Source organism: Lissotriton helveticus, chromosome 3_1 (assembly GCF_964261635.1).
Source record: "Lissotriton helveticus chromosome 3_1, aLisHel1.1, whole genome shotgun sequence".
Taxonomy (NCBI): domain Eukaryota; kingdom Metazoa; phylum Chordata; class Amphibia; order Caudata; family Salamandridae; genus Lissotriton; species Lissotriton helveticus.
Genome location: NC_136061.1, coordinates 1,703,010,746 through 1,703,033,755, shown reverse-complemented (window position 1 = coordinate 1,703,033,755; position 23,010 = coordinate 1,703,010,746). Strand labels below are relative to the sequence as shown.

The 23,010-nt window shown below is 45.6% G+C and overlaps 1 protein-coding gene across 1 annotated transcript; it reads right to left on the bottom strand.

The window, feature by feature from the left end:
- Positions 1-16,324: 16,324 nt before the first annotated feature.
- LOC144825103 (uncharacterized) lies at positions 16,325-21,678 on the bottom strand. The gene is made up of 2 exons (XM_078683992.1): positions 20,826-21,678; positions 16,325-17,328 (listed from the first exon to the last, which is right to left on the bottom strand). The coding sequence occupies exons 1-2, from the start codon at positions 21,565-21,567 to the stop codon at positions 16,727-16,729; spliced, it is 1,344 nt and encodes a 447-aa protein (XP_078540118.1). The 5' UTR covers positions 21,568-21,678; the 3' UTR covers positions 16,325-16,726.
- Between the last annotated feature and the right edge of the window lie 1,332 nt (positions 21,679-23,010).

Here is a 23,010-nt window from a genome sequence, read left to right as displayed (position 1 = left end):
GAGGTATAGGAATAGAATTGGTATTGGGAAGATCGGAGAGATATTGGAGAAGGGATGGGATCAGCGATAAATATTGTTTACGAGAAGAGGAAGGTAGTGAAAATTGTTCTTGAAGAAGGTGAAAGGGGAGAGAATCAGCACCAGAAAAAAGTTGAGAAATCCATTTTAAACCACGAGAGTGCCAAGATTTCCAATAGAGTGAGCGATTGCGAATTTGAAGATGCTTATTATGCCAAATAGGTTGAGTGTGAATAGAAGAAGTAGAAGGATAAGAGGATAATAAGTAAGGCTGAAGAAGGGAGCGAGTGCGAGAAATTATAGGAGATCGAAGAGAGGAGACATTAGAGGAAAAGGAAAGAACTTCACTGAAGTCATAGGGATGAAGGAAGGATGATTCTAGCGTGAGCCAAAGTGGAGGATAATACGGAAGATCTGAAGAGAGCCAGCGTAAAGCTTGTTTTAAAGAAAAGGCAATATGATATGCTTTAAAATTGGGGAATTTGACCCCGCCCATAGATTTATCCCTCTTCAAAACAGAAAGAGCTATTCGAGATCTTTTTCCTTTCCATAAAAATTTCAGCAAAATAGAATCTATTAACTTGAAGTAATGATTTGGGATGTGAATAGGAGTCATAGAAATGGTGTAGAGAACCAAAGGCGCTAGCATCATTTTTATGGAGTCCAATCGTCCCCACCAAGAAAGAAAGAGAGGATTCCAACGTGTGGTAGAAGTAGTGATCTTAGTAGAGAGAGATTCAAAATTAAATTTGAGGGTATCAGAAAGGCGAGGGGCGAACCAGACACCCAAATATTTAATCTTAGAGGGTTGCCAGGAGAAGCCAGAGGTGTCAAATAGATGTTTGTGGCATAATGGGTTCAGGGGGAGTATTTCACATTTGTCCGTATTAAGTTTATATCCAGATACGATAGAGAAAGCAGAGACTTGATTAAGGAAGGAAGGTAGAGTTGTTTGAGGGTCGGAGCAGTAAAATAAAATATCATCCGCGTAGACCGATAACTTAACCTGTTGGTGGGAGCCATATTGAAAACCAGAAATGTGCTCATCTCGTCTAATTTTAGTTAAGAAGGGCTCTAAAGCTAGGATAAATAGAAGAGGAGATAGAGGACATCCTTGACGGACTCCTCTGCGAAGAGGAAAATAATCAGAAGTGATACCGTTGGCAAAGATGGAGGCGTGGGGACTGGAATAAAGTAAAGAAATAAGAGAAATAAATTTAGGTGGAAAACCAAACCAACAAAGAGCTTGAAACATAAAATCCCACCCTATTCTATCAAAGGCCTTTTCGGCATCGAGAGAAATGGCAGCTAGAGGAGATGGAAGAGAGGTCGCTTTACTTAAAATGTTAAAGAAAACACGAGAATTATCGGACGACAAGCGACCTTTAACGAATCCGGATTGCTCCGGGCCGATAAGTTCTGGGAGTAGAGGGTCAAGTCTAAGGGCTATAATTTTGGCGAAAATTTTATAATCAGTGTTTACCAGAGAAATTGGGCGATAATTTTTACATAACGTATGATCTTTATCTGGCTTGGGTATGAGACAAATTAATGCTTCCTGAAAAGATCCCTGAGAAGATCCAGATTGAACAAAGGACTGAAATAATAGTAAAAGCTTAGGGAGGAGAAGGGAGGAGAAATGATTGTAAAACTCAATAGTAAAACCGTCCGGTCCTGGGGCTTTGCCTCTACGGAGGATCGAAACCGCATGTGAAATTTCAGAGGGGGAAATGTCCAAATCCAAGGATTGAAAATCTACATGAGAAGATTGAGGGGAAGGGATATCTTGGAAATATGATAAAAGGTCATCAGGATCAGGGCTAGACTCAGGAGTGTATAAAGTTTGGTAAAATGAGACAAACTGAGCTAATATATCTTTGTCTTTGAACAGAGAAACACCGGCAGAATCTAGCAAGGACTCAATCTTTGTTCTTTCTTTGCGTATTTTTAGGTAGTTAGCTAGAAGTTTGCCCATTTTGTTTTGACCTCCATAATAGCGGGAGTTACATTTAAGAAGAGAGTTGGAAGCTGCGTTAGTAGTAAACCTATTAAATTCAATTTTGGCAGAGAGAAGTTCACGAAGTGAAGATTCAGAGGTAGATTTATAATATGTATATTCTAGTTACTGTTACTCTTTCATTACAAAGGTTTTAAGTAATAACGTAAATAAAGTTATTTATTACATGCAAGCTCTTTGCCCACTGTCTGGGAGCAATATACATCTCACTGCAGGGGAGCCATGAATAATCAGAGGACACTAGATACTGGCAAAAAGGGCTTCTGGCATAGGCAGGAAAATGACAACTTTCTAAAAGTGTCTTTACCAAAATAGTAATATACAATCTGACCTGACAATTAATTTGTATTTTAAATGACTACTAAAATTAGTCCTTTTATCGCCAGTCCCATCACTCCTTATCAGAGTGAACTACAATATTTCTCTAAATTACCCTGTGCTTACTCTCTGGTACTTGTCACTATAGAAGTCAGGCCTAACTTAAAGGCAATGTGCAAAGTATTTATGCAGCACTTAACCTGCAATAAAGTTAAAATACAACAGAAGAAAAATCTCACACCAGTTTAGAAAAATAGAGGAAATTGTAATAAATTATTTGACATCAAAATGACATAAATCTAATCAGTTGAGCTGGAGTCATGAATTTCTAAGCTTCAAAGTGTAAAATAGTCTTTAAAAGATCAAATTGGACATCTAGGGCCATATGTATCAAGCAAATTCGCATTTGCAAATGCCAAAATTCTGCGAATTTCGGCGTTTGCGAACGCGAATTTGCAAAATGGTATGTCTTAAGGAAAATTGGTGCAAAATAAGGAATCACAAAATTTGCGATTCCTTATTTTGCAATTGCATTTAAGGAATCGCAAATTTTGCGATTCCTTAAATGCAATGTATGTAGCAAAAACAAATGCAGATTGTCCTTAAGGAATTGCAAATTTCCACCAACTTCAAGTTGGTGGTAATTTGCGAATTCCTTGAAAAATGCAAATTTTTGCATTTTTCAAAGTGCCATGTGATGCACATACATGCCCTTAGGGCATGTATGTGTGCCACATGTGCACCCATGCTTATTTCAGGGGTGCAACAGGGTGTCCTTTGGACACCCATGCACCCTTGAAATTATTCTCAATTTGCGATTCTCAAATTGCGAATCGCAAATTGAGAATAACTTCCCATTTATTCCTATGGGCCTCCTGGCCCATAGAAATGAATGGGAAAGTATTCCTTAATTGCGATTTGCAATTTGCTAATCGCAATTAAGGAATACTAAGAATTCGCACAAAAAATTGCGAATTTGTACATACATCCCAATTTGCGATTCTAAAATAGCGATTTCAAAAAAATTGCTATTTCAGAATCGCAAATGTGTACCTTGATACATATGGCCCTTAGGCACACAAGAGTGGGGCAAAGTCAAAAATAATGGCCTTCCACAATGAAGTGTGGATCGAATACATAAAGTGGGTTAGACACGTTCTCCACTTACCTTCGGACTTAAAGAAAATTTTGTAAGAAAATATCTAAGAAGGTAAAGTTCAGTGGAGCAAGGCAGCTGCTTGTGTCCGAGCATAAGGCTTCATTGTCGGGTAGCCAGTGGCCGATGTCTGGGTGAAAATTCCTATGTTTAGATTTAAGGGCATATTTACAATGAAGTGATGGAGTGCGGTGTTACACTTCTTGGCTTAACACTGCAATCCACCACCTCAGGAACGCATGGCTGCATCATATTTACCAGAATATGGTGCAGTCCTGCGTTTGCCCTGCGCTGGCACTAAACTAAGCAGCTTAGCGCCAATGCAAGCACCCTTGCACCATAGTGCAAGGGTGCCTACATTGAGGGGAAGATTGTTTATGTGCAGGTAGGTCTCCCTCCCTGCACATAAAAAATCTTTAAATGATGTCTTGTAACTTTTATGTGTGCTGCTTAATACAGCACACATAGAAGTTGCAAAATGTCTTTTTTTAATATTTAACTAGCAATTTGCTGTTTCTATGTGTGCTGCACAATGCAGCACACATGGAAACATAAAAAATAAGGACAAATAAAGCATTTTTCCTCGTTTCACCTGTTTAAGACCAGTTTTTCTCTGGTCTTAATTTTGGCACTGCCTCCTATTTACACCCCCCTTGTAAATTGGGGGCAGCATCAAAATCAATGGGTGTTGAGGTACAACGCCTACCACAACACCCATTGCCCTCCCCTTTCACACTAAGTACAACGTGAAAGGGTGCCTTATTTACAAGGTAGCATTAAGCCATGTTAAGTGGCTTAACGCTGACTTGTAAATAAGGTGAAGCCCCTATCGGCACCACAACATCACTAAAAGTGACACTGTGGTGGCGATAGGGGCTTGTAACTATTTCCCTCTGTTCCTTTGTTTCGAAGTCAAAAAATTCCAGTGGGACAAAGCTGTAGGCCTGATAACCCTTCTGCGAGGAGGCACTGAACAGGATTTGCTGCTGCAGAGATTAATGTAGCGGGAGCTCCCGCAAAGTCAGCCAGACTGGTGATGCACGATGGGTAGATTGATGAGCATGTAAGTCCTTGTCTCCTCTCTGTTCTCAGAGCAACTTTTGAGCAAACACTTTCTAAATCTATCTTTCCACCTTTAGCACCATAACCAGGGGACCAGGACTAGGGAATATACACCTGGGGGTTCAGGACTCACTCCGGCTCGGTCCAGGTACAGGTTCAAGATGGTGGAAGACTTTTATATCCCTGTGGCTCTGAACAGTGGGTCAGCAAACTAGCCATTGTAGTCAATCTAGTAATCCTAGGCTTGGGTGAATATGCAGGGCTCAAACAGCAGGGCTCGCCTCAGGTGGTTCAAGGCAAGCTTCACAGTACAGGTACAGGTACAGCATTGCAAAGTGCACAACAGTTCACAGCAGCAGACAGTCCTTCCAAAGGTCCAAAAGTGAGCCAAAGAGTGGCTCTGAGGGCCCTACTTTTCGTTGTTGTGCCTCCTTTGAAGTTAGGAAATGTTTCTAAAGGTTTCTCTTTAAAGTACTAGGAAGTTCTTGACTCCCCTGCCCTGGTTCCAAGCTGGCTGCATTGAAAATGTGGAGGTGACAAGCCCTTTGTTTTAAGGAAGAGCATAGCCTCTTCAGTTACAAGTCAGGCTGTGCCTAGCTCCTTGCCCAACCTAATCCCTCTATTGTGTGACTGACTGGGAGGAATTCACAGTGGCTAGCTGTTGGTTACACCCAGTCATGTGACCTAAGACAGGCTGCTGGCACCACAAAGCTAAGGGCAGGAAAATGCCCACATTCTAAAAGTGGCCTTTTCAAAATTGGAATTTAAAATTTGACTGCCATAAAGAGGAGTTTTTATTACGTCTTACATACAAAACATAATATGCTTACCTGGTGCCAATCAAATGTGAGCACCTATGAAATGTAATAAGGAAACCCAGTGTTATCTTATGACACAAGAAGGCTTCACAGTAGTGAAAAACGAATTTAAGAGTGTTTCACTACCAGGACATGTAAAACTTAAAAGTACATTTCAAACATTTTAACTTTCATTGCACCCTGCACGATGTGCTACCTAGGACCTACCTTAAGGGTATCTTAAATGCAGTTAAAGGGGAGTTTAAGTCTTGGAAAGGGTGTTATATAGCCAAGTTGAATTGTCAGATTAAAACTGCATTCAGGCTGCAATGGCAGACCTGGGACAGGTTTTAAGGGTATGCTTAAGTTGATTGCACAATATGTGCTGCATAACCACTAGCAGCATTTAATTTACAAGCTCTAGGTATATGATGTAACACTCTACAAGGGATTTACAAGTTTAAAAAGTATGCCGATCTGGTGAAACCAATATAACCATGTTTGGAGGGAAGAGCACATGCACTTAAGTACTGGTTAGCAGTGATAATCTACACAGAGTCCTAATGTCAAGAAAAGAAGTGAACAGTAAAAGGTAAAATGTTTGAGGGTGACCCTGTAGAGAGGATCAGGTCCAACATTTAGCAAGTGAAACAATATAATATCGGTGGTCTGATGATTTCCACTAGAGGGCTCAGTGTCTGGTCATCTATGTTGGGGACTTGGAAACAGTTCCTCAAGAGGATAAGTCCTGTAAGGGCAGGGCTCAGTGGTTGGGGACCATGGCAAAAAAGGATGCCAGTTCACCCTTGATATGCCTTAGATGGTGCAGAGGTAAGAAGGCCTGCATCTTGTAATTCACTGGGCAGAGTCATGATTTTGCAGTAGTAAGGAAGGGTGCCCACTGAAACTTGGGATGACTACAATGCCTATCAAAGGGGACAGAAGTACGTTAGAGACTAATCCACTCAAGCATTCAATGACAATATCTCAATGAGGCGGAAGCCGGGGGTTCTCTTCCCTCTTTCCTTTGCATGAACGATATTTACAACGAGTGGCAGCATATTTTTTAAACTGTTGTAATATATTTTAATAGTTCGATTTTACCTCTGCCTGATTATCGGACCCCTCGGTGCAAGATTCAAGTTGCACCGAGGCCCCTCGTCCTACTTCCTGACCGGTACAGCCGAGCTTGGGGCTGACGCCGGCAGGACAGAACGGGCGCCATCTTGGGGGAACATTTGGGGTTGCGGTCCAGTAGTTGGACGCTTCCCACCCGCCTCCCACGGGATAAAATGATGACGATTTCCCATCCGCGCAGCGGGCGGGCGCAGCGGGCGCCCCAAAGGCGCGCCAAAGGCAAGCCCGTCTGCGCCCGTCCGCGGCAGGCCGGGGCACGGGGCCAGTACCCCTGCCCCTTTTACCCCTTATGAAGACCTTAGGGAACCTCTCAGATATACTAGGGAGGACTTGCTCTCCCTGCGCCCCCATGTGAGGGATGGCTGCTGGCATACGATGGCTATGGACTCCCCACTGCCACATTGTACGGGATGTAACTATTCCACGAGGGTAGGGAGGAAAGATCAGGCAACTCCTTCTAAATTGAACATGACACTGCTAAATTGTCGCTCTCTCAAAAAGCATAAATTGGAGATATCTGATTTGATTCTGGAGGGTGATCTTGATGTGCTTCTACTTACAGAGACTTGGCTAGATGATACCTCCAATACCTCCCTGGAAGCAGTCCCTGTTGGCTACTGCCTACTTAGAATTGATAGAGTAGGGCAAATAGGCGGGGGATTGGCTATAATCTATAAAAGCAATCTGCACTGCACCCTAGAAACGATCCACTTGCCTAATTGCGAAAGTGGCTTCTTCACGATTAAAGTAAATCCCAAAAATATTATCAACGGTATTCTTTTATACCGGCCCCCTGGTAAAACTGCTCAGTTCTGTAACCAACTCACAGAGCTGATAACTCAATCCTCTCTCCGTTACAAAAAAAATTTCGTTTGGGAGATTTCAACTTACATTTTGACAACCCCAATTGTAAGGAGGCACAGGAGGTGATGGAAGCTCTGGAGTCTCGGTCACTCAAACTTCAATCGACCGCCCCGTCACATCAACGTGGCCATCTTCTTGACCCCGTTTTTGCTAACTGGGATGGATTAAAAATCGCCACACCACTGCAAATTATCTGGTCAGATCATTTTGCCATTCCCTTTAATATGGAGATTGGCTTGCAGGAAGATAAGGGGCATAGGACCGTACCCACGAATTTTAGAAACTGGAAGAAGTTTACACAGGAAAACTTCAAAACTGCCCTTCTTAATGACCCACCTCCTCCCACTGACAACCTGCTTAAAGCATGGGATAACTATGAGAAATGGGTGTCAAGGGCGCTAGACACAGTTGCCCCCTGGTCCCTTAAAGCCCCAGTTAGGAAAGCAAAAACGGCCCCTTGGTTCTCTAATGAACTTACGGTAGCTAAAGCCAAATGTAAAAAGGCTGAGCGAAGTTGGCGGAAAAATTATAATCTAGCTGAACTGCTGAATTATAAAAAAGAATTAAACATCTATCACAAACTTGTCAGATCAGCAAAAGGCGCTCACGTCAAAGGTCGCATTGAATCTGCCAAAAATCCCACCAAAGAACTCTTTATGATCTACAAATAGCTTACAACCCCTACGAGGCTTGAGGCACAAGACATTTACACCAATAAATTATGCGATGATATCGCTGATTTTTTCACAAATAAAGTAGATCTTATACATGCTACCTTCACTAACATCATACCCATCAATGAGGTAGAAGTGCGAAGTGCTTCAGCCACCAAAACCCATCTGACCCAATTTTTTGTTCCTGAGAGAGCTGACCTGCTCACGATCATTAACAGCATTAAGTCTGGCTCCCCTCTCGATGTGATTGCCCCCAATTGCTGCAAGGAAGTCATTGATTGTTTTATCGAGCAGATTGAGCACCTGATCACCCTGTCCTTCCAGGAATGTCATGTGCCTGACGCTTGGAAAACGGCACAAGTAATACCCCTAAAAAAAAAACCAAATATGCACATTTCCCAGCTACAAAATCTCCGCCCTATCTCCCTTCTCCCCTTCTGTGGAAAGATTGTGGAGAAGATAGTAAATAGCCAACTGATGAAATTTGTTGAGGAAAACTGTCTACTCCACTCCACTCAGTCAGGGTTTAGAACAGGCCACTCCACCGAATCAGCTGTCCTCTTTACCACTGAACGTTTGAAACAACTTGCCGATGGGGGACAGACAGCAGCGTTGATTTTGTTAGATCTTAGTGCAGCATTTGACACCGTGCTGCACTTAACGCTGCTGTCTCGCCTCTCCGATCTGGGAGTGGTAGGAACAGCCCTAGAGTGGATGAGATCTTTTCTGGAAAATAGAAGTTTTCAGGTGCACTGTCCTCCTTATAAATCGTCTCTTCGCAAACTGAGACATGGGGTTCCACAGGGCTCAAGTCTGAGCCCGACGCTATTTAATCTATATATGGAACCCCTAGCCCAATTGGTGGAAAATTATGGTGTGGATATCGTCACATATGCTGACGATACCCAGCTCATAATTAACCTTTCCAACAACTTGGCGGAGGACGCCACCAACTTCTCCAACTGTATGCGATCAGTAGCAGATTGGATGAACAATAACTGCCTCTGCCTCAATGGCGATAAAACTGAGCTATTGATGGTAGGCAAGTCCTCCACTGCATGGTCGCAGGCTTGGTGGCCTGCCAATCTAGGAGTTGTTCCCCGCCCAGCACTTTCGATTAAGAACCTAGGAATATGGCTGGATTCGGAACTTTCCTTCAAGCAACAGATCAACAAAATTACGAGTAAATGCTTTGGAATATTAAAAACACTCCGTAAAGTTCTTGATCTGTTACCGATCAGTGCTAGGAAGACTCTTGTTCATGCCCTAGTGACTCCGCATCTGGACTACGGTAATGCCCTCCTCTTAGGATTGAGCAGGAAAGGCTTGCATCAACTTCAATGTGTCCAAAATGCTGCTGCTCGTATGGTACTTAATCTCCCGCGAAGGGCGTCCGGCAAAACTGCACTACAAAAACTCCACTGGCTACCCATCGAGGAGCGTATTAAGTTCAAAGCCCTCTGCTTTGCCCATCGCATTGCACAGGGCAAAGGACCAAGATACCTGCGCAACCTTCTCACCATCCACCGTCCCTCTCGGGACCTTAGATCGGCTGGAACAATGCTGTTTCAAATCCTGCGTGTGCGAAGGAGTAGGATGGGAGGCAGCTCCTTCCGCTTTCTTGCGAGCAAACATTGGAACAATCTCCCCCTCAACTTGCGCATGGAACCCTCAGAAACACTTTTTAGATCTAAACTCAAAACCTACCTGTTTCCAAGGGAATAACTGAGTCTGCAGCTTGGGGTATAGGCTATCCCCGGCTCTCGGCCTCTTCTGGGAGTGACAGCATTTCTTAGCGCGGGGACACACTGTTTTTAGTGTAACCATGCGCTCTACAAGTGGTTTTATTATTATTATTATTATTATTATTATATGCAGAATTATTCAGATGTTGATGCACAGAATGGCATAACCACTAACCTGCTGTAGTTCACTGCATTCCTGCAGGACGGATGCGGGACCTGACTCTACCACCCTACCTACCGTGGTCTCCAGAGTACATTTCCATGAAGGACACAAAAATAGAATAATGGAGGGGGGAGATAAAGAAATTCCATGATGTGTTACTGGTGCTGTCATCTTGATGTAAAGAGATGGTATCAGTAGTTGTTTGTCATATTAGCCCAGAGGGAATAATATTAACTCTCTAGCCTGAAGGCCATGATGTTGGGTGTGTCTCTTAGTGCCCTTGTGATTATTTCCCCTCTGGATGGTCAAATCATCATGAGTATTTAGGTGTCAGTGATGTTTTCCACTTGCCTCATGCTACAAGACTGGATTATCGGTGACAGGCTTCGAAATTTAAGAATGGAACTCAAAAGAACTCATGTGATCCACATTACTGACAGCACTACAGAGGAGTAAATTAACAAGAGAGAATATATCAGATAAAACAGAAAGAAAAGCCACTGAATTAACAGTCAGTCAGGTGTATTTTTATCCATGCATGAAATGCAATCTGAAGGTTGAACAGTCTTTATGGGTTGAAATGTCCCATATTGTGCTTGCTTTTTGGATTTAATAATTCCAATCCTTCTGTTTACTCCCTTGAGTACAATGTATTTGGTGATGGACGAACAACAAACTCTCCTATTGTTATAGCCCTTTCAGACAAAGAACATTATTAAAATGATAAAAAATAAAAATGGAATTTACCTTAAAGCGCCAGCTGCCTCCCACATCGTGTTGTGCCTCCTGTGCTCTGCCTGGTCCCAACAGCCCCTGGGACAGACTCCAAGTGCAATCCCTGCCCTTCTCTGATACTATGAGAGCAGCACAGGGATTGGCCTGAGGAGGCTGAAAAGATGCTTGGCTCAGGCCAGGGAGTCTATGGGGTTTCTCCAGCATGGCTGTTCAATAGAGCTGGCTCGAGAAACGTAAGAATTAGATGGCGGGCCAGACACATATGCGCACTATGTCCCGCCCTGCCCCTCCCTGCACAAGCTGGCTCAGTGCCGGCAAATGAAAACTAACATGATGTAAGAACAGCATTCTATTTTTCATTTGCTGTCTCTGAGCCAGGCAGTGGGTTGACATTCTTCTGTCATTGCAGAGTAGCCGCCGCTGGTTGTAGGTCTTGCTTCCTAGTGAGATTGTTTGATGAATTCATTTTTAGAGGAAACCATGGTCTGTTGGGCTGTCTCATACAGATCATCTCAGGCAGCTGGGCTACACACTTCACTAAGAGTTGGTCAATTATCCTGGAATTGTAGTCCATTGCCACAGGAGGCAGATATTTTCTCACTCTTAATAGGTCAGTAAGGACCAAGGACCCTATAGACTCATCCAGGCTTAGTCCTAGTCAGGGTAGAAAGAAGAAACCTGCTGAGATTCTATTGCAGGATCTTCCATTATCCTGTCCTAACTGCAGATGTGCAACTCTTCCTTAGATGTCGAACAATGAACTCAAGCACTTATCATATCCTGCATTGACTATGGCAATGCGTTGTACAACAGCCTTCCAGGATATCTCCTAGACAAACTCCAGGTGATCCAGAATGCGGCTGCTCGGCTTCTGCTTAATCTTCCTCAAGGGGTGAGCGCTAGGCCTCATCTTCAGGATCTCCGCTGGCTCCCTATGAGGGAAAGAGTGAAGTTCAAGACCTTGGTGCTGGTCCATGTCACCCTGTATGGCAAAGGTCCTACAGATTTGAGCTCCAGATTCAGCTTTTAAAACCCATCAAGGCAACTGCGATCCTCGAATAAACTATTTCCTCTGTACGCCCAAGATGCAGAGACAGAGAGCTGGGGGCAGATCGCTTTCCTGTTGGGTGCGGTAGAATGGAATCAGCTCCCTCTGGAATTACGCTCTGTACATGATCCAGGTTTATTTAAGAAGAAGTTGAAAACCTGGCTTTTTAAATAAGCTCTGCGTGCTCCTTGCCTAACAGTCCTGCAGGTACTACATCGGGATACTCTTTGGAGTAGCTATGCAATATATGTGCTGTAAAATAAAATAACAAAAGAAAACTCCATACTATTTGGAGAGCCCAGTACTTATCCTCTCTTACTGCTATGTCTCACAAATAAGGTGTTTTGGAGAGGCATGTCCTAAGTATGATCAGCCCATGTTTGGGTCATGTAACAGTGCCAGCTCCCTTCTAGTGTGGTCTGAAGAGGCTCCATTTAGATGTGTATTGGTATCAGAAAAGAGGCTACATCGTAAAGAACCGAAGACTTGAGCAAAAATTGAGAGGGGGTTGTGTCACCTTACCAGGGGAAGTGCATCTTATTTAAGGGCTGGTGAGCTACCTCCCCCACCTCCAAATACAAATGATTTCGGGGTGGGGATACAAGTGATTGTTATTCTGCAGGTGCCAGATCCAAGATGGGCCTTTGTTTGCCTTGCACAAAGAAGACTTCTGTGTTGAGGAGCACATGCATAGAGTACATACAATGTATTCCAACATTCACCTGCCAGGCACAAGCATCTAATCACAATAGTGCCCATATCCATGTGTGTGCATATATTGGCCAACCCCAAGTATGTTTCAGACATGAGGGCAGCAACATACTCCAGTTAAGGGTGATACAACTAATGCCACATGGAAGAGTCTGGTAGGCTATCCTTCAATGGTGGCGCAGTTAAAGGGGCCTGATCCCACGGCTAACAATTAAGGTGCTAACACAGGCAGTTTCTCATAGCCTTGTTAAACACTCTCACTAAGAAAAAGGGAGCACATAAGGTGATCTCTAAACAACAGAGCCCAACACTTATGTCTTACTATTATAAAGCTGGGGTTTCTGAAGTGGTATGCAGGACTACTGCTTTCACAAAAGGAACTCTTTCACAGAGCTGTTGAGAAAGATACTGGGGCAGTTTTGTGCCGCAATTCAAAGCCATGCAGGGGACTTTCATTCGACATATGACATGCTTTAAAACATTAACCACCAGCAGATGTCCCTCCGTTCCCAGGACCACATGCAGCTGTAGGAAATTGTATGGCTTGCATGATCATCAAGTGGAACTTTGGAGATAGGGCAATTGGTAACCATCAAACTCCTTCCAGTGAAGTCTGGAAACATGATCTGCATTTGTAAAAGGTAAAGTTTCTTGACTCCCCCAACATTGTGGGCAAAGGGGAAACTTGGCCTTGCCCACCCATAATTCAAATAGGGATGGAAGAACGTATTCACCTAACAAGAGGAGTATACAGTGACACATCTAAGCTGAAATAGAAGCCACACCTGAAAAAGGATTCACAATCCGGCAGCTCATGCATATGAAAGCTAAATGGAGAAATCGTGGCACCTTGTTTACTCAAAACCTCATGCGCTTGCCACTTCACCAAAAACCTTTATTGCTTGAAACATAGTGGTGATGCCCATTTCATTCATTGTCATGAACGGCATTGATTAAATGATTGGATATCACACAGGTGTTATGACTCTGCAAGAAATTGGAAACATATAGTCAGAAGTATTGGATAAAATGTATCCTGTCAGACACAATGTCGTGAAAGCAGAATAGAAACTAGGAATATTTTATGTCTTCCGCTTATGCACCCAAACTTAAAAGACGAGAGGTTTAATAGTGATGCCATGTGTGGTGGCCAAATATTACAAATTGAGAAACTGAGGAAATAAAGATTGCCCAAATTATGCAGAAAGGCTGAAATTAATTGATGAGCATAACATCTTTACAGAAAACCATATCCTGACTCCAAAACCATAAGTCAGCATGCAGCTCAGTAAATGGGGCTGATGTTGCGTGTTTCAACAGGGAAGGAATCAACAACAGATGTAACTAGGGGGTGAAAGATGGCCGAACATGGTGATACAAGACCTATTTGGGGGTCGTCTGAAATCACAAAGACCTGCCTATTGAGAACTGGGAGTCATTTGACACTAAACAGCAGTTCTGCTATCGTCTCCATATATAACTCTACCTACTCATCTCTTCATTTTCACTCACGTGTCCTCACCTGTCATTTTTCCATGTTGTCACTCTTTTGAAACTATATTATATCTCCACTAAAATCCCAAAGTGTTGTTGACATCTTCACCAAACAATAAACTTGATATTCTGAATATTGTAAAATGTGTTGTACAGTCAGGAGGAATTTCTTGCCGTTAAAGCTAGGGACCTTATTCCCCTGTAATCCTAATAGGGCCGCTAATGGGAGTTCAGCTTCCAGCCTCATCAGTATAAGAGTATGTGGAGTTTCATCCAGAGATGTTGGCTTCTGAAGTCTCTGGGTGACATACTGTAGAAAGGTTGCGGCAATCATCGTGGGAGCGCCAGTTCCTGTATGGTGTTTCCCAAAAAATATGTATTGGGGAGTATTTTCACCCAACCTGATTTAGTCATGCCCTCAGTATTGGTAACTCCAGTAAGGATGGGGGAAAGTTGGGTAATATAGGTCAAAAATATATCTAACCTGGAATTCTCACTCCATGTGTGTTGATAGAAATATTGTAAGTGAGGGTGAAAACCAAGGAATGAGAATTGTTAAATCACAAGGGCTACCACCTGTGACATAACTCAAACAAAATGAATTAATTTCACCTCACTTGGTTGTTTTTCCTTTAGTCGTGAGAATCTGAACTAACATTAAGAACTAGTTATGCTGTACAGTTATCTTTATTCTAACTTCCTCCTTGGCAAATGAAATGTGCTCACATTGGCCTTGTAAAATAACATATAAAAAAATATGTTGGAAAGAAAACCTTAGTTGTGTAAAACTTGGTCTCGCACTGGAAAATCTTCCTGTAGTGTGGTAACCATTCAGGCAGAATAAACAATGCTGGTTGAGGAGAAAGAAAGAAATAATTGGTCATTTAAACTGCTTTTCTTTTTATTCATGCTTCAAAAATAGCCTCATACAGATTTAGCGTGTTTATTTTTTTTAAATCGGATGAATTTACTAAATGTGATATTGAGGAGAGAATGCAATGAATATGCATAGAACTCCCAGAATCCATTAGCAATTTGAAAGACAAGATTCGCTACGTCCCTAAATCACATGTAACAAAAATATTTGAAGAATTAATGGGGAACATGACACTTAGAAAAGTTGAACTTAATGTGCAAAACTCCAGGTGCCAGAGTTTTAGAGACATAACCAATAATAGTTATTCTTTTACATATTTGATGGGGGCTGATTATGCAATGCGCGACTCTAAACGGCGTGCAGCACATTGGGAGAGAGGGCGAGGGGTGGGAGAAAAGTAGACCAAAAGTTGTTTGTGTGTGTAAAAGGCCGCTTTATTAAGACACAGGTGCACATTACAAACACAAACCTTGGCAACGCCTTACAAAACTAAACCTCACTAAATAATTAAATAACTACAAATTCAGCCCCCCGGACCCTCCCCCACCCCTAAAACATTTGAGCCCTCCCGCTCCCAACAATACATCAATAAAAATATAACAGCATTATAACATTACGTCATCAATAAAATTACATCATCAATAAAACATTTCGTCATTAAACAAACATACGTCATCGTTAAAACTTTATTCGTCCAACCACAATTACAATAACAACGGTCAGGTCCTCCATAACCATAAACCCTGCCTGACCCTGCACTCCTGCAGATACCCCCCCCTCACAAAACTGAACGGTCAAACCATGACCAACATACCCCAGCACTTGTCAAAGAAATACTTGAACTAATACTCAACCAGCAATCTGCCTAAAAACCGTAATGATACCCAAAAACACCGCACAGCACCTGTGTCAGCGACGGATACAAATACAAGAGAAACAACCCCTGCACACCGGTAGCCCACAAAACAGCCTTTTACTTAAAAAAGAAAATAGTGGCAAAAAACGCCCAAAAATTGGGGAAAAAACTGAGCAGCGAGGGGAAAAGCGGAGCATTTAAAGCGAAAAATTGAGGGAGGGAGGGTGGGACAAAAAGCTATGAGCCCACCTAGCCACCAGGTCACCAAACCTAAAATGGTGGCTGGTAGGCAGTGGGCGGGGGGTTTATAATTGGGCTATGCTGGTCCTACTGGACCAGCCCAATTCTGGAAACTTCTGTCCCTCTTAAAGGGACACCCCTCGCAGCTCTCCCAAACCGCCCGGGGGAGGAGACCTCCCGGCGGTCGGCTCCCTCCCCCAAGCCCCCCTTGGGAGAGAGGGCGAGGGGTGGGAGAAAAGTAGACCAAAAGTTGTTTGTGTGTGTAAAAGGCCGCTTTATTAAGACACAGGTGCACATTACAAACACAAACCTTGGCAACGCCTTACAAAACTAAACCTCACTAAATAATTAAATAACTACAAATTCAGCCCCCCGGACCCTCCCCCACCCCTAAAACATTTGAGCCCTCCCGCTCCCAACAATACATCAATAAAAATATAACAGCATTATAACATTACGTCATCAATAAAATTACATCATCAATAAAACATTTCGTCATTAAACAAACATACGTCATCGTTAAAACTTTATTCGTCCAACCACAATTACAATAACAACGGTCAGGTCCTCCATAACCATAAACCCTGCCTGACCCTGCACTCCTGCAGATACCCCCCCCTCACAAAACTGAACGGTCAAACCATGACCAACATACCCCAGCACTTGTCAAAGAAATACTTGAACTAATACTCAACCAGCAATCTGCCTAAAAACCGTAATGATACCCAAAAACACCGCCACCCAGAAAGGTAGGCGGGGGAAGCAACGCCTCCCTTTCTGCCCCCCAACCGCAAAGCGAAAGACAACCAGAAAATCAACGCTGCATGGCCAAAGCCCGGGCTAAAACCTCACGAATCTCCAACAAGTAAAGTTCCATGCCCACCCGGGACAGATGAACTCCATCATCCCTAAAGAACTCAACAGCCTCAAACTTAATGTCCCTGTGTGAAATCCTACTGAAACCAAGGCTCCTACAGCAACGAGACACCTCCGAATTCACTTTCTTCCTAGCCCGATCGACGGCCCTGGGATTCACTGCTCCCCTCCATATCCTGCGAGGAATCAACTCTGTCCAAAAAACGTGGCACCCAGCCCATCGTTCCTTAATGAGGCCTAAATCTCGTTTCATAGCTCGCAGCAAGACTACACCTTTCGTTGCACATAGGTCATTTTCTCCCAAATGAATAACTAAAATATCCGGGCAGACACCGCCCACCATGTTGTTGTTCAAACAAGGGATCAACTCTCTCCAGAGCATCCCACCTTTACCCTTCCAAAGAACGTTAAACATTCGATCATTGAAACCAAGTAGATCTCCAAAGTAACTCCTCGCCGCCTGGACTCTGGCCCACTTGACAAATGAATGCCCCACTATCCAGACCGTTACCACCGAGGAGCGAGGTCCAGCAACGGATCCTGAAAAAGAAAAAAGAGTTAAAATCCTGTGAAGGAGGATGACGCATGCGCCTCCTCCGCCGAGCTCCTCACGTAACGCTGGAAACAGTTAGAAGACCAGCGCCCCAATCGCTTAATATCCCTTTCAGACCAATTCCTGTGAAAAGCTTCAGTGGCAGCACCTATTCTGAAAGAGTGAGTCCCATAAATATTGCTATCGAGACCTATGTGCTGTAGCGCTTTGCGCAAAACCATACGTAATTGATAAGGTGTTACAGGGGTGCCAGTGATATGTTGGAAAACCAGGACTTCATCGCCACCCCCACACAAGGAACGCCAGCGCCGCGCAAGCAGTAGAGGGCAAGTAAGCTTCGGAGCACATGCCTGTAACCATACACCTTTCCCCTTCCCCGTCTGATCCGTTTTAGAACTGGCCAACCATACATGAACTCCCTCATCATAACAGAAAACGTCCTTCCAAAACAATCCACACTTATACTTTGAACCCAACAACTCAGATACCCTGAAAGCACCAAAAAACATGAAAGCCATCAACATAGAGAAAAGACATGCCTCAAAATCATCTGAACAAACTAAAGGCAAAACCGTAATCAACCTGGCCAGAACTTGCCAAGATAGAGGGGCTCTGGATCTACCAATGTGCCCTTGCTCCCTGGCCCATCCCTCAAGCATCCTTCTACCAATTTCCCCCGCAGATGGAGGATAGCCCCACCACAACTTCCCCATGAAAGCAATCCCCGCCAGTTTCCCAGCAATGGTTACTTTGGTCAAACCCTTATCCATGAGGTCCAGTATAAAGTTGACCACATCATCCGACCGACTCGACAGATCCTCCCTTCTGACAGCACCAGATTCCAGAAATTCCTTCCACGCAAGGGAATACGCAGAACGCGTGGACACAGACAGAGAACCTACCACCAATTGAACGACCCGACCTCGCCGACGTGCCACAGATGACTCGGCATCGGAGTCGGGGATCTGTCCGCATCCTTCGCCAGACCACGGAATCTCTCCCACTGTGAACGAGACAGAGCATCCGCAATGTCATTGTCCACACCAGGAATGTGCAACGCACGAAAATGAATATCGTGTTTCAAACAACCAAGAACAAAAACTCTCATAAGTTTCAACACCTGTCCGTCCCTGGCCGATTGGCGATTCACTATCTCCACCACCGCCATGTTATCCACACGAAACAGCACTTTCTTGTGCGCCAATTCCTCCCCCCACAATGTCAAGGCGACCAATAAGGGGAACAGTTCCAGAAAAGTGATGCTGCGACCTCCATTCAACCATTCATCAGGCCAACGTTCTGCACACCATTTGCCATTCCAAAAGAGCCCAAAACCATCACTGCCAGCAGCATCCGAAAACATTTGTACATCCCACTGAAAGTCAACCTCTCTGACCAAGGGGACACCATTGAAGGAGTTCAGAAAAAACTTCCACATTCTCAAATCCTCCTTGACACCAGCAGACAGACGAACACGATGGTGGGGCAAATGATGACCTGCCAAAGCCCTGCCCAGTCTCCTACAAAAGGTCCTGCCCGCTCTCACCACTCTGCAGGCAAAATTCAAATGACCCAAAAGCACTTGAATCTCTTTCACCAACACTTTTCTCTTTGACAACATCACATCCAGTAATTCAATCATGTTGACCCTTTTGTCTTCCGGCAGTCGAGCAGACATACACACAGAGTCAATTTCAATACCCAAAAAGGATAGGACAGTGGCAGGGCCCAGTGTTTTCTCGGGAGCCAAAGGAACTCCCAAATCCTCCATGAGCCCTTGGAATGTGTCCAGAGCCTTCTGGCACTCCGCGGAGCCCGGGGATCCAACAAAGAAAAAATCATCGAGATAGTGAGTTACCAGGGTATGACCGGACTGATGGGAAAAATACCATTGCAGGAAAGTACTAAAACACTCAAACAAGGCACATGATATGGAGCAGCCCATCGGCAAAGCCTTGTCCACGTACCACTTACCATTGAACTGAATACCTAAAAGGCTCCAATCGTCCGGGTGGACAGGCAATAGCCGAAAAGCAGACTTGATGTCACACTTAGCCATCTCAGCGGCTGCGCCCGCTGTCACAACAAGTGACATGGCCACGTCAACCGAAGAGTAAGAGACAGACACTGCCTCTGGGTCAATGAAATCATTAACAGACGACCCTTCAGGCCATGACAAATGTTGAATCAGGCGAAACTGTCCCGGTTCTTTCTTCGGGACAACCCCAACCGGTGAAACAATCAAGTTATGGATCGGCCAATCGTGAAACGGGCCAGCCATCCTCCCTTCATGTACTTCCTTAGTAAGTTTGTCTTGTACCACCGTGGCATGTTCAGAAGCTGATTTTAAATTGGCAGACCATCTCCGTTCCCTAACACCTAAGTAACCGAGTCGGAACCCAAACTGAAAACCTTCCAACAGTGTAACTTTTGCTGACTGATCATCGAAACCATGGAGGGCAATGCGCAGCCTTTCTAAATTAACTGGCGTACGAGCCCTTGGACCCAGCACCCTTAGCACCTCTGTATCCCCTTCCTCCTGAAAACTGTGCAGTCGTATTTGATGTTCCTGAAACTGATTGCTTTCCCTGTGTACCGTCCGATGGCTGATTGTTCCAACACTTGGACAACGGGTGTTTCTTACCACAGCCTGAGCATTCATGTTTAAATTTACAATACTCCCTGGTACAGGAGCCCCTATTAAATTCCCAACAGAAACCAGACCCTGAGTACAAGGTTGCAGTGGCCCCCACCCCTCCCCGGGTGGGCTTCCCCTGAAAGGGCCGATAAACTAACGGCAAACCACTTGCCGTGAAAATGGTTTTACCCCCTGACGCTGACCCCATTGTGTGTTGCCACAAGTCATTATCTATCTCCCCCCACTTAGCTTCCGGGTCCCAAGCCATCCTGGCCCGAAATTCCTCATCATATTGAGACCAAGCAAAACCACCCCCGGTGATCTGGGCCTTGCGAATGACGTCCATGTATTTAAAAAGGGACACGCTGCGCTCAGGGAACTTTTCGCAATATACACTGGCATAAATTAAAAACGCAGCTGTCCAGTTTTCAATAGTTAAAGGCACTCTGGGGCGTTTTGCCAGCTCAAACTCCTCCTCCTTAGACCCCTCTTTGGACCTGACTTCCCTGTGGAGTAGCTTCAGTAGTTCCACATACTCACCATTCCAAATTCGGTCCTTGGTACTTAACATGAGATGAGCACCTAATGGTTTCGTAACCCCCATGTAAGGCAGTTTTTTGATTTTGAGTTCTTTACTGGCCACAGGCTCTTTAACCTTGCTGGAAGCACCAGCCATAACATGACCTACCACTGTGTTCTGAATGTCTACCACATCATCTGTACCAACTGCTGTGTCTTTTACATATCGACCTTTGACCAGACGGCCATCACTACTAATCACTTCAGTTTCACCACCAGTACCCACAGACACCATCTTAGGTTTGGCCTGTGTGGCTGATTGCTCACCTGGCAAAAGAGAGACCACTCTCGATGGCTCCGCCCGTGTCTCCGAGGTCAATGCATCCGGTCGGCGAGGCGCCCTACTCGATGGGCCGTGCTCTCTTCTCCCTTGCACTTGACTTTGGACCACTGGAGCCTGTAACACACTATAAGAAACATGAGAGGGCACCCCCCTTTCCGTATCCCGCACTTCACCTTCTTCAGGACTGTCTTCATCGTAGTCCAACACTACTGAATCGGCACTAGTGTGCAACAACTCATCACGGGTCTTACCCAACCCGGTATCAACCACCGTACATTTAAATGATTTGGAAACTCCAGGAGGGGGAGCAGGCTGTACACGCCCGTACCTCCCTGCGCGTTGACTCTGTAGCTCCTTAGCCGCCGGCAAGGCCTGCCACCTATACCTGCTACTCGTTGGGGCCAGCGGGGTCACGCCAGACCCTCGTGTGCTGGCCGCGGCGGGATCCCTCGTTGGAACAGAGAGGGCCGCGCTAGGCACTCTCCTCACTTCCCCTTGGCGTGATGGGACTGGACCGCGCCCTGCCAAGTCTGGACCTCCACACCTATTCCTATCCTGAAAAGAAAAAGTTTGGACTGGTGTGCTAGGGTCCCTAAAGGCAACACTCGAAACAGACCTTGACCTCCGCAAATCAGCATCCACAAGCGACCCCTGGCACCTCTCCAAAGAACGTCCCCTAATGCAACCCTTCAATGGCACTCCTCTAACCGGAGAGTCGCCTATCATCTCCTCCTCATCACTGACATCCAAATTAGCGCCCGCCGCCACCGAAGAAGAGGTCTGCAAAGGTACCCCCACACCCCTCGCATGGACCCCAATATCCTTGTGAAAACCCCGCTGCGCCAAACCTGCTGTACCAAAATGCTCCCATCCAGGAGAACCTAACATAAGATAAGGACCTCCAGCATCCCCATGTACAGACTCTCCACTCACCTGCCTGGAAAACCCCTCACGCTCCAACAACGTACTTGAGAAACCCCCAGCCCCTGTAACCCGCACACCAGGGTGAGCCAACCCCACAAACTCATTCCCCACAGCCCTACCCAATCCCCCTAAACCTGTGCCATGCACAGGTGCAGACCCCCGACTCTCCCCATAAAAAGCTCCCTGACCCCCCTGTGACAATCCCCTGTCATCCCTCCGCAAACGGACACTCCCCTCCTGAAAACCAGGAAACATAACAACCCCTGAACTTACCGTGTCCTGGCCCAAAACCTCACCATGCATGGAACTACTGTCGCCCACCTGGGCCCACTCACCCTCTCCTCTGGATCCCCCTCCAACAGACATAGCAGAACCCACATAAGAACCAGGTGTAGAGAATAATAACGGGCTGCCCACATTACTGTTCCCATCCCCCCGGACAGCACCAACATCCTGTGCAAAAACAACCTGGCCAGCATGATGCTCCATACCAACCTGCCTGCCCAATCCACCTGTAACACGCTGGCTAGACTCCCTATCATAAAGCACATCCCTCTCTGAGATAGCAAGGTGTGAAGGGGTTAACCACATACCAGAGCGTGGGTCAACAGTCCTCTGCGTCTCTGTTACAACCTGCTCTGTAACATTCAAATCCGGCATAACATGCTGCTGCTCTGCCACCTGCCAACCATCCAATTGAAAAGAACCCCTGCGCGCACCTCGCGCGGACCTGACAAACGCAGGCTCCACACGGCGTTCCCCAATGGGGTCAGAAGCGGAGCGCTTCTTACTCCCTCTCCGTCCCCCCCTCCCCCGCTTGGCCGGTATAATCGGAGCGGGAGCGGGAGCTTCTGCCTCCAACCCGTCACCCGCCCGCCCCGCCGAAGCAATCAATTGCGCCTCAGGCGCCTGACCCGGCTGCAAGCGAGCCGTCTGCCCTGCCGCCAGAGAGCCTCCCGCCCCACCCCAGGGCTCCGTAACCAACCCAGAAGCCGGTCCCGCGCCAGCACCCCCGACTACGGGAGCGCCCAAAATTACCGGCGCTCCCCCCTCCCCCGCCGCCACACGCGCCTGTAAAGTGGGGGCCGGTTTCCTCGAACGGGACCGGCCCCTTTCACTTACCTGAAGAGAACGCCTCTTCTTAGGCGAAGAACACGCCAAAACCGCGGCGGACACGCCGGCAGAGGCCTGGCGCTGGGGGCGCGCCGGCCCCCCTCCCACCACCAAATCCATGCGACCTGCTTC

Coding starts and splice junctions, on each gene's coding strand:
- LOC144825103 (XM_078683992.1), bottom strand. CDS start 21,567: ATGATAGGCGACTCTCCGGTTAGAGGAGTGCCATTGAAGGGTTGCATT. Junction 17,329..20,825: donor AGTGGTCTCTCTTTTGCCAG/GTGAGCAATCAG, acceptor TTTCTTTTTCAG/GATCCGTTGCTGGACCTCGC.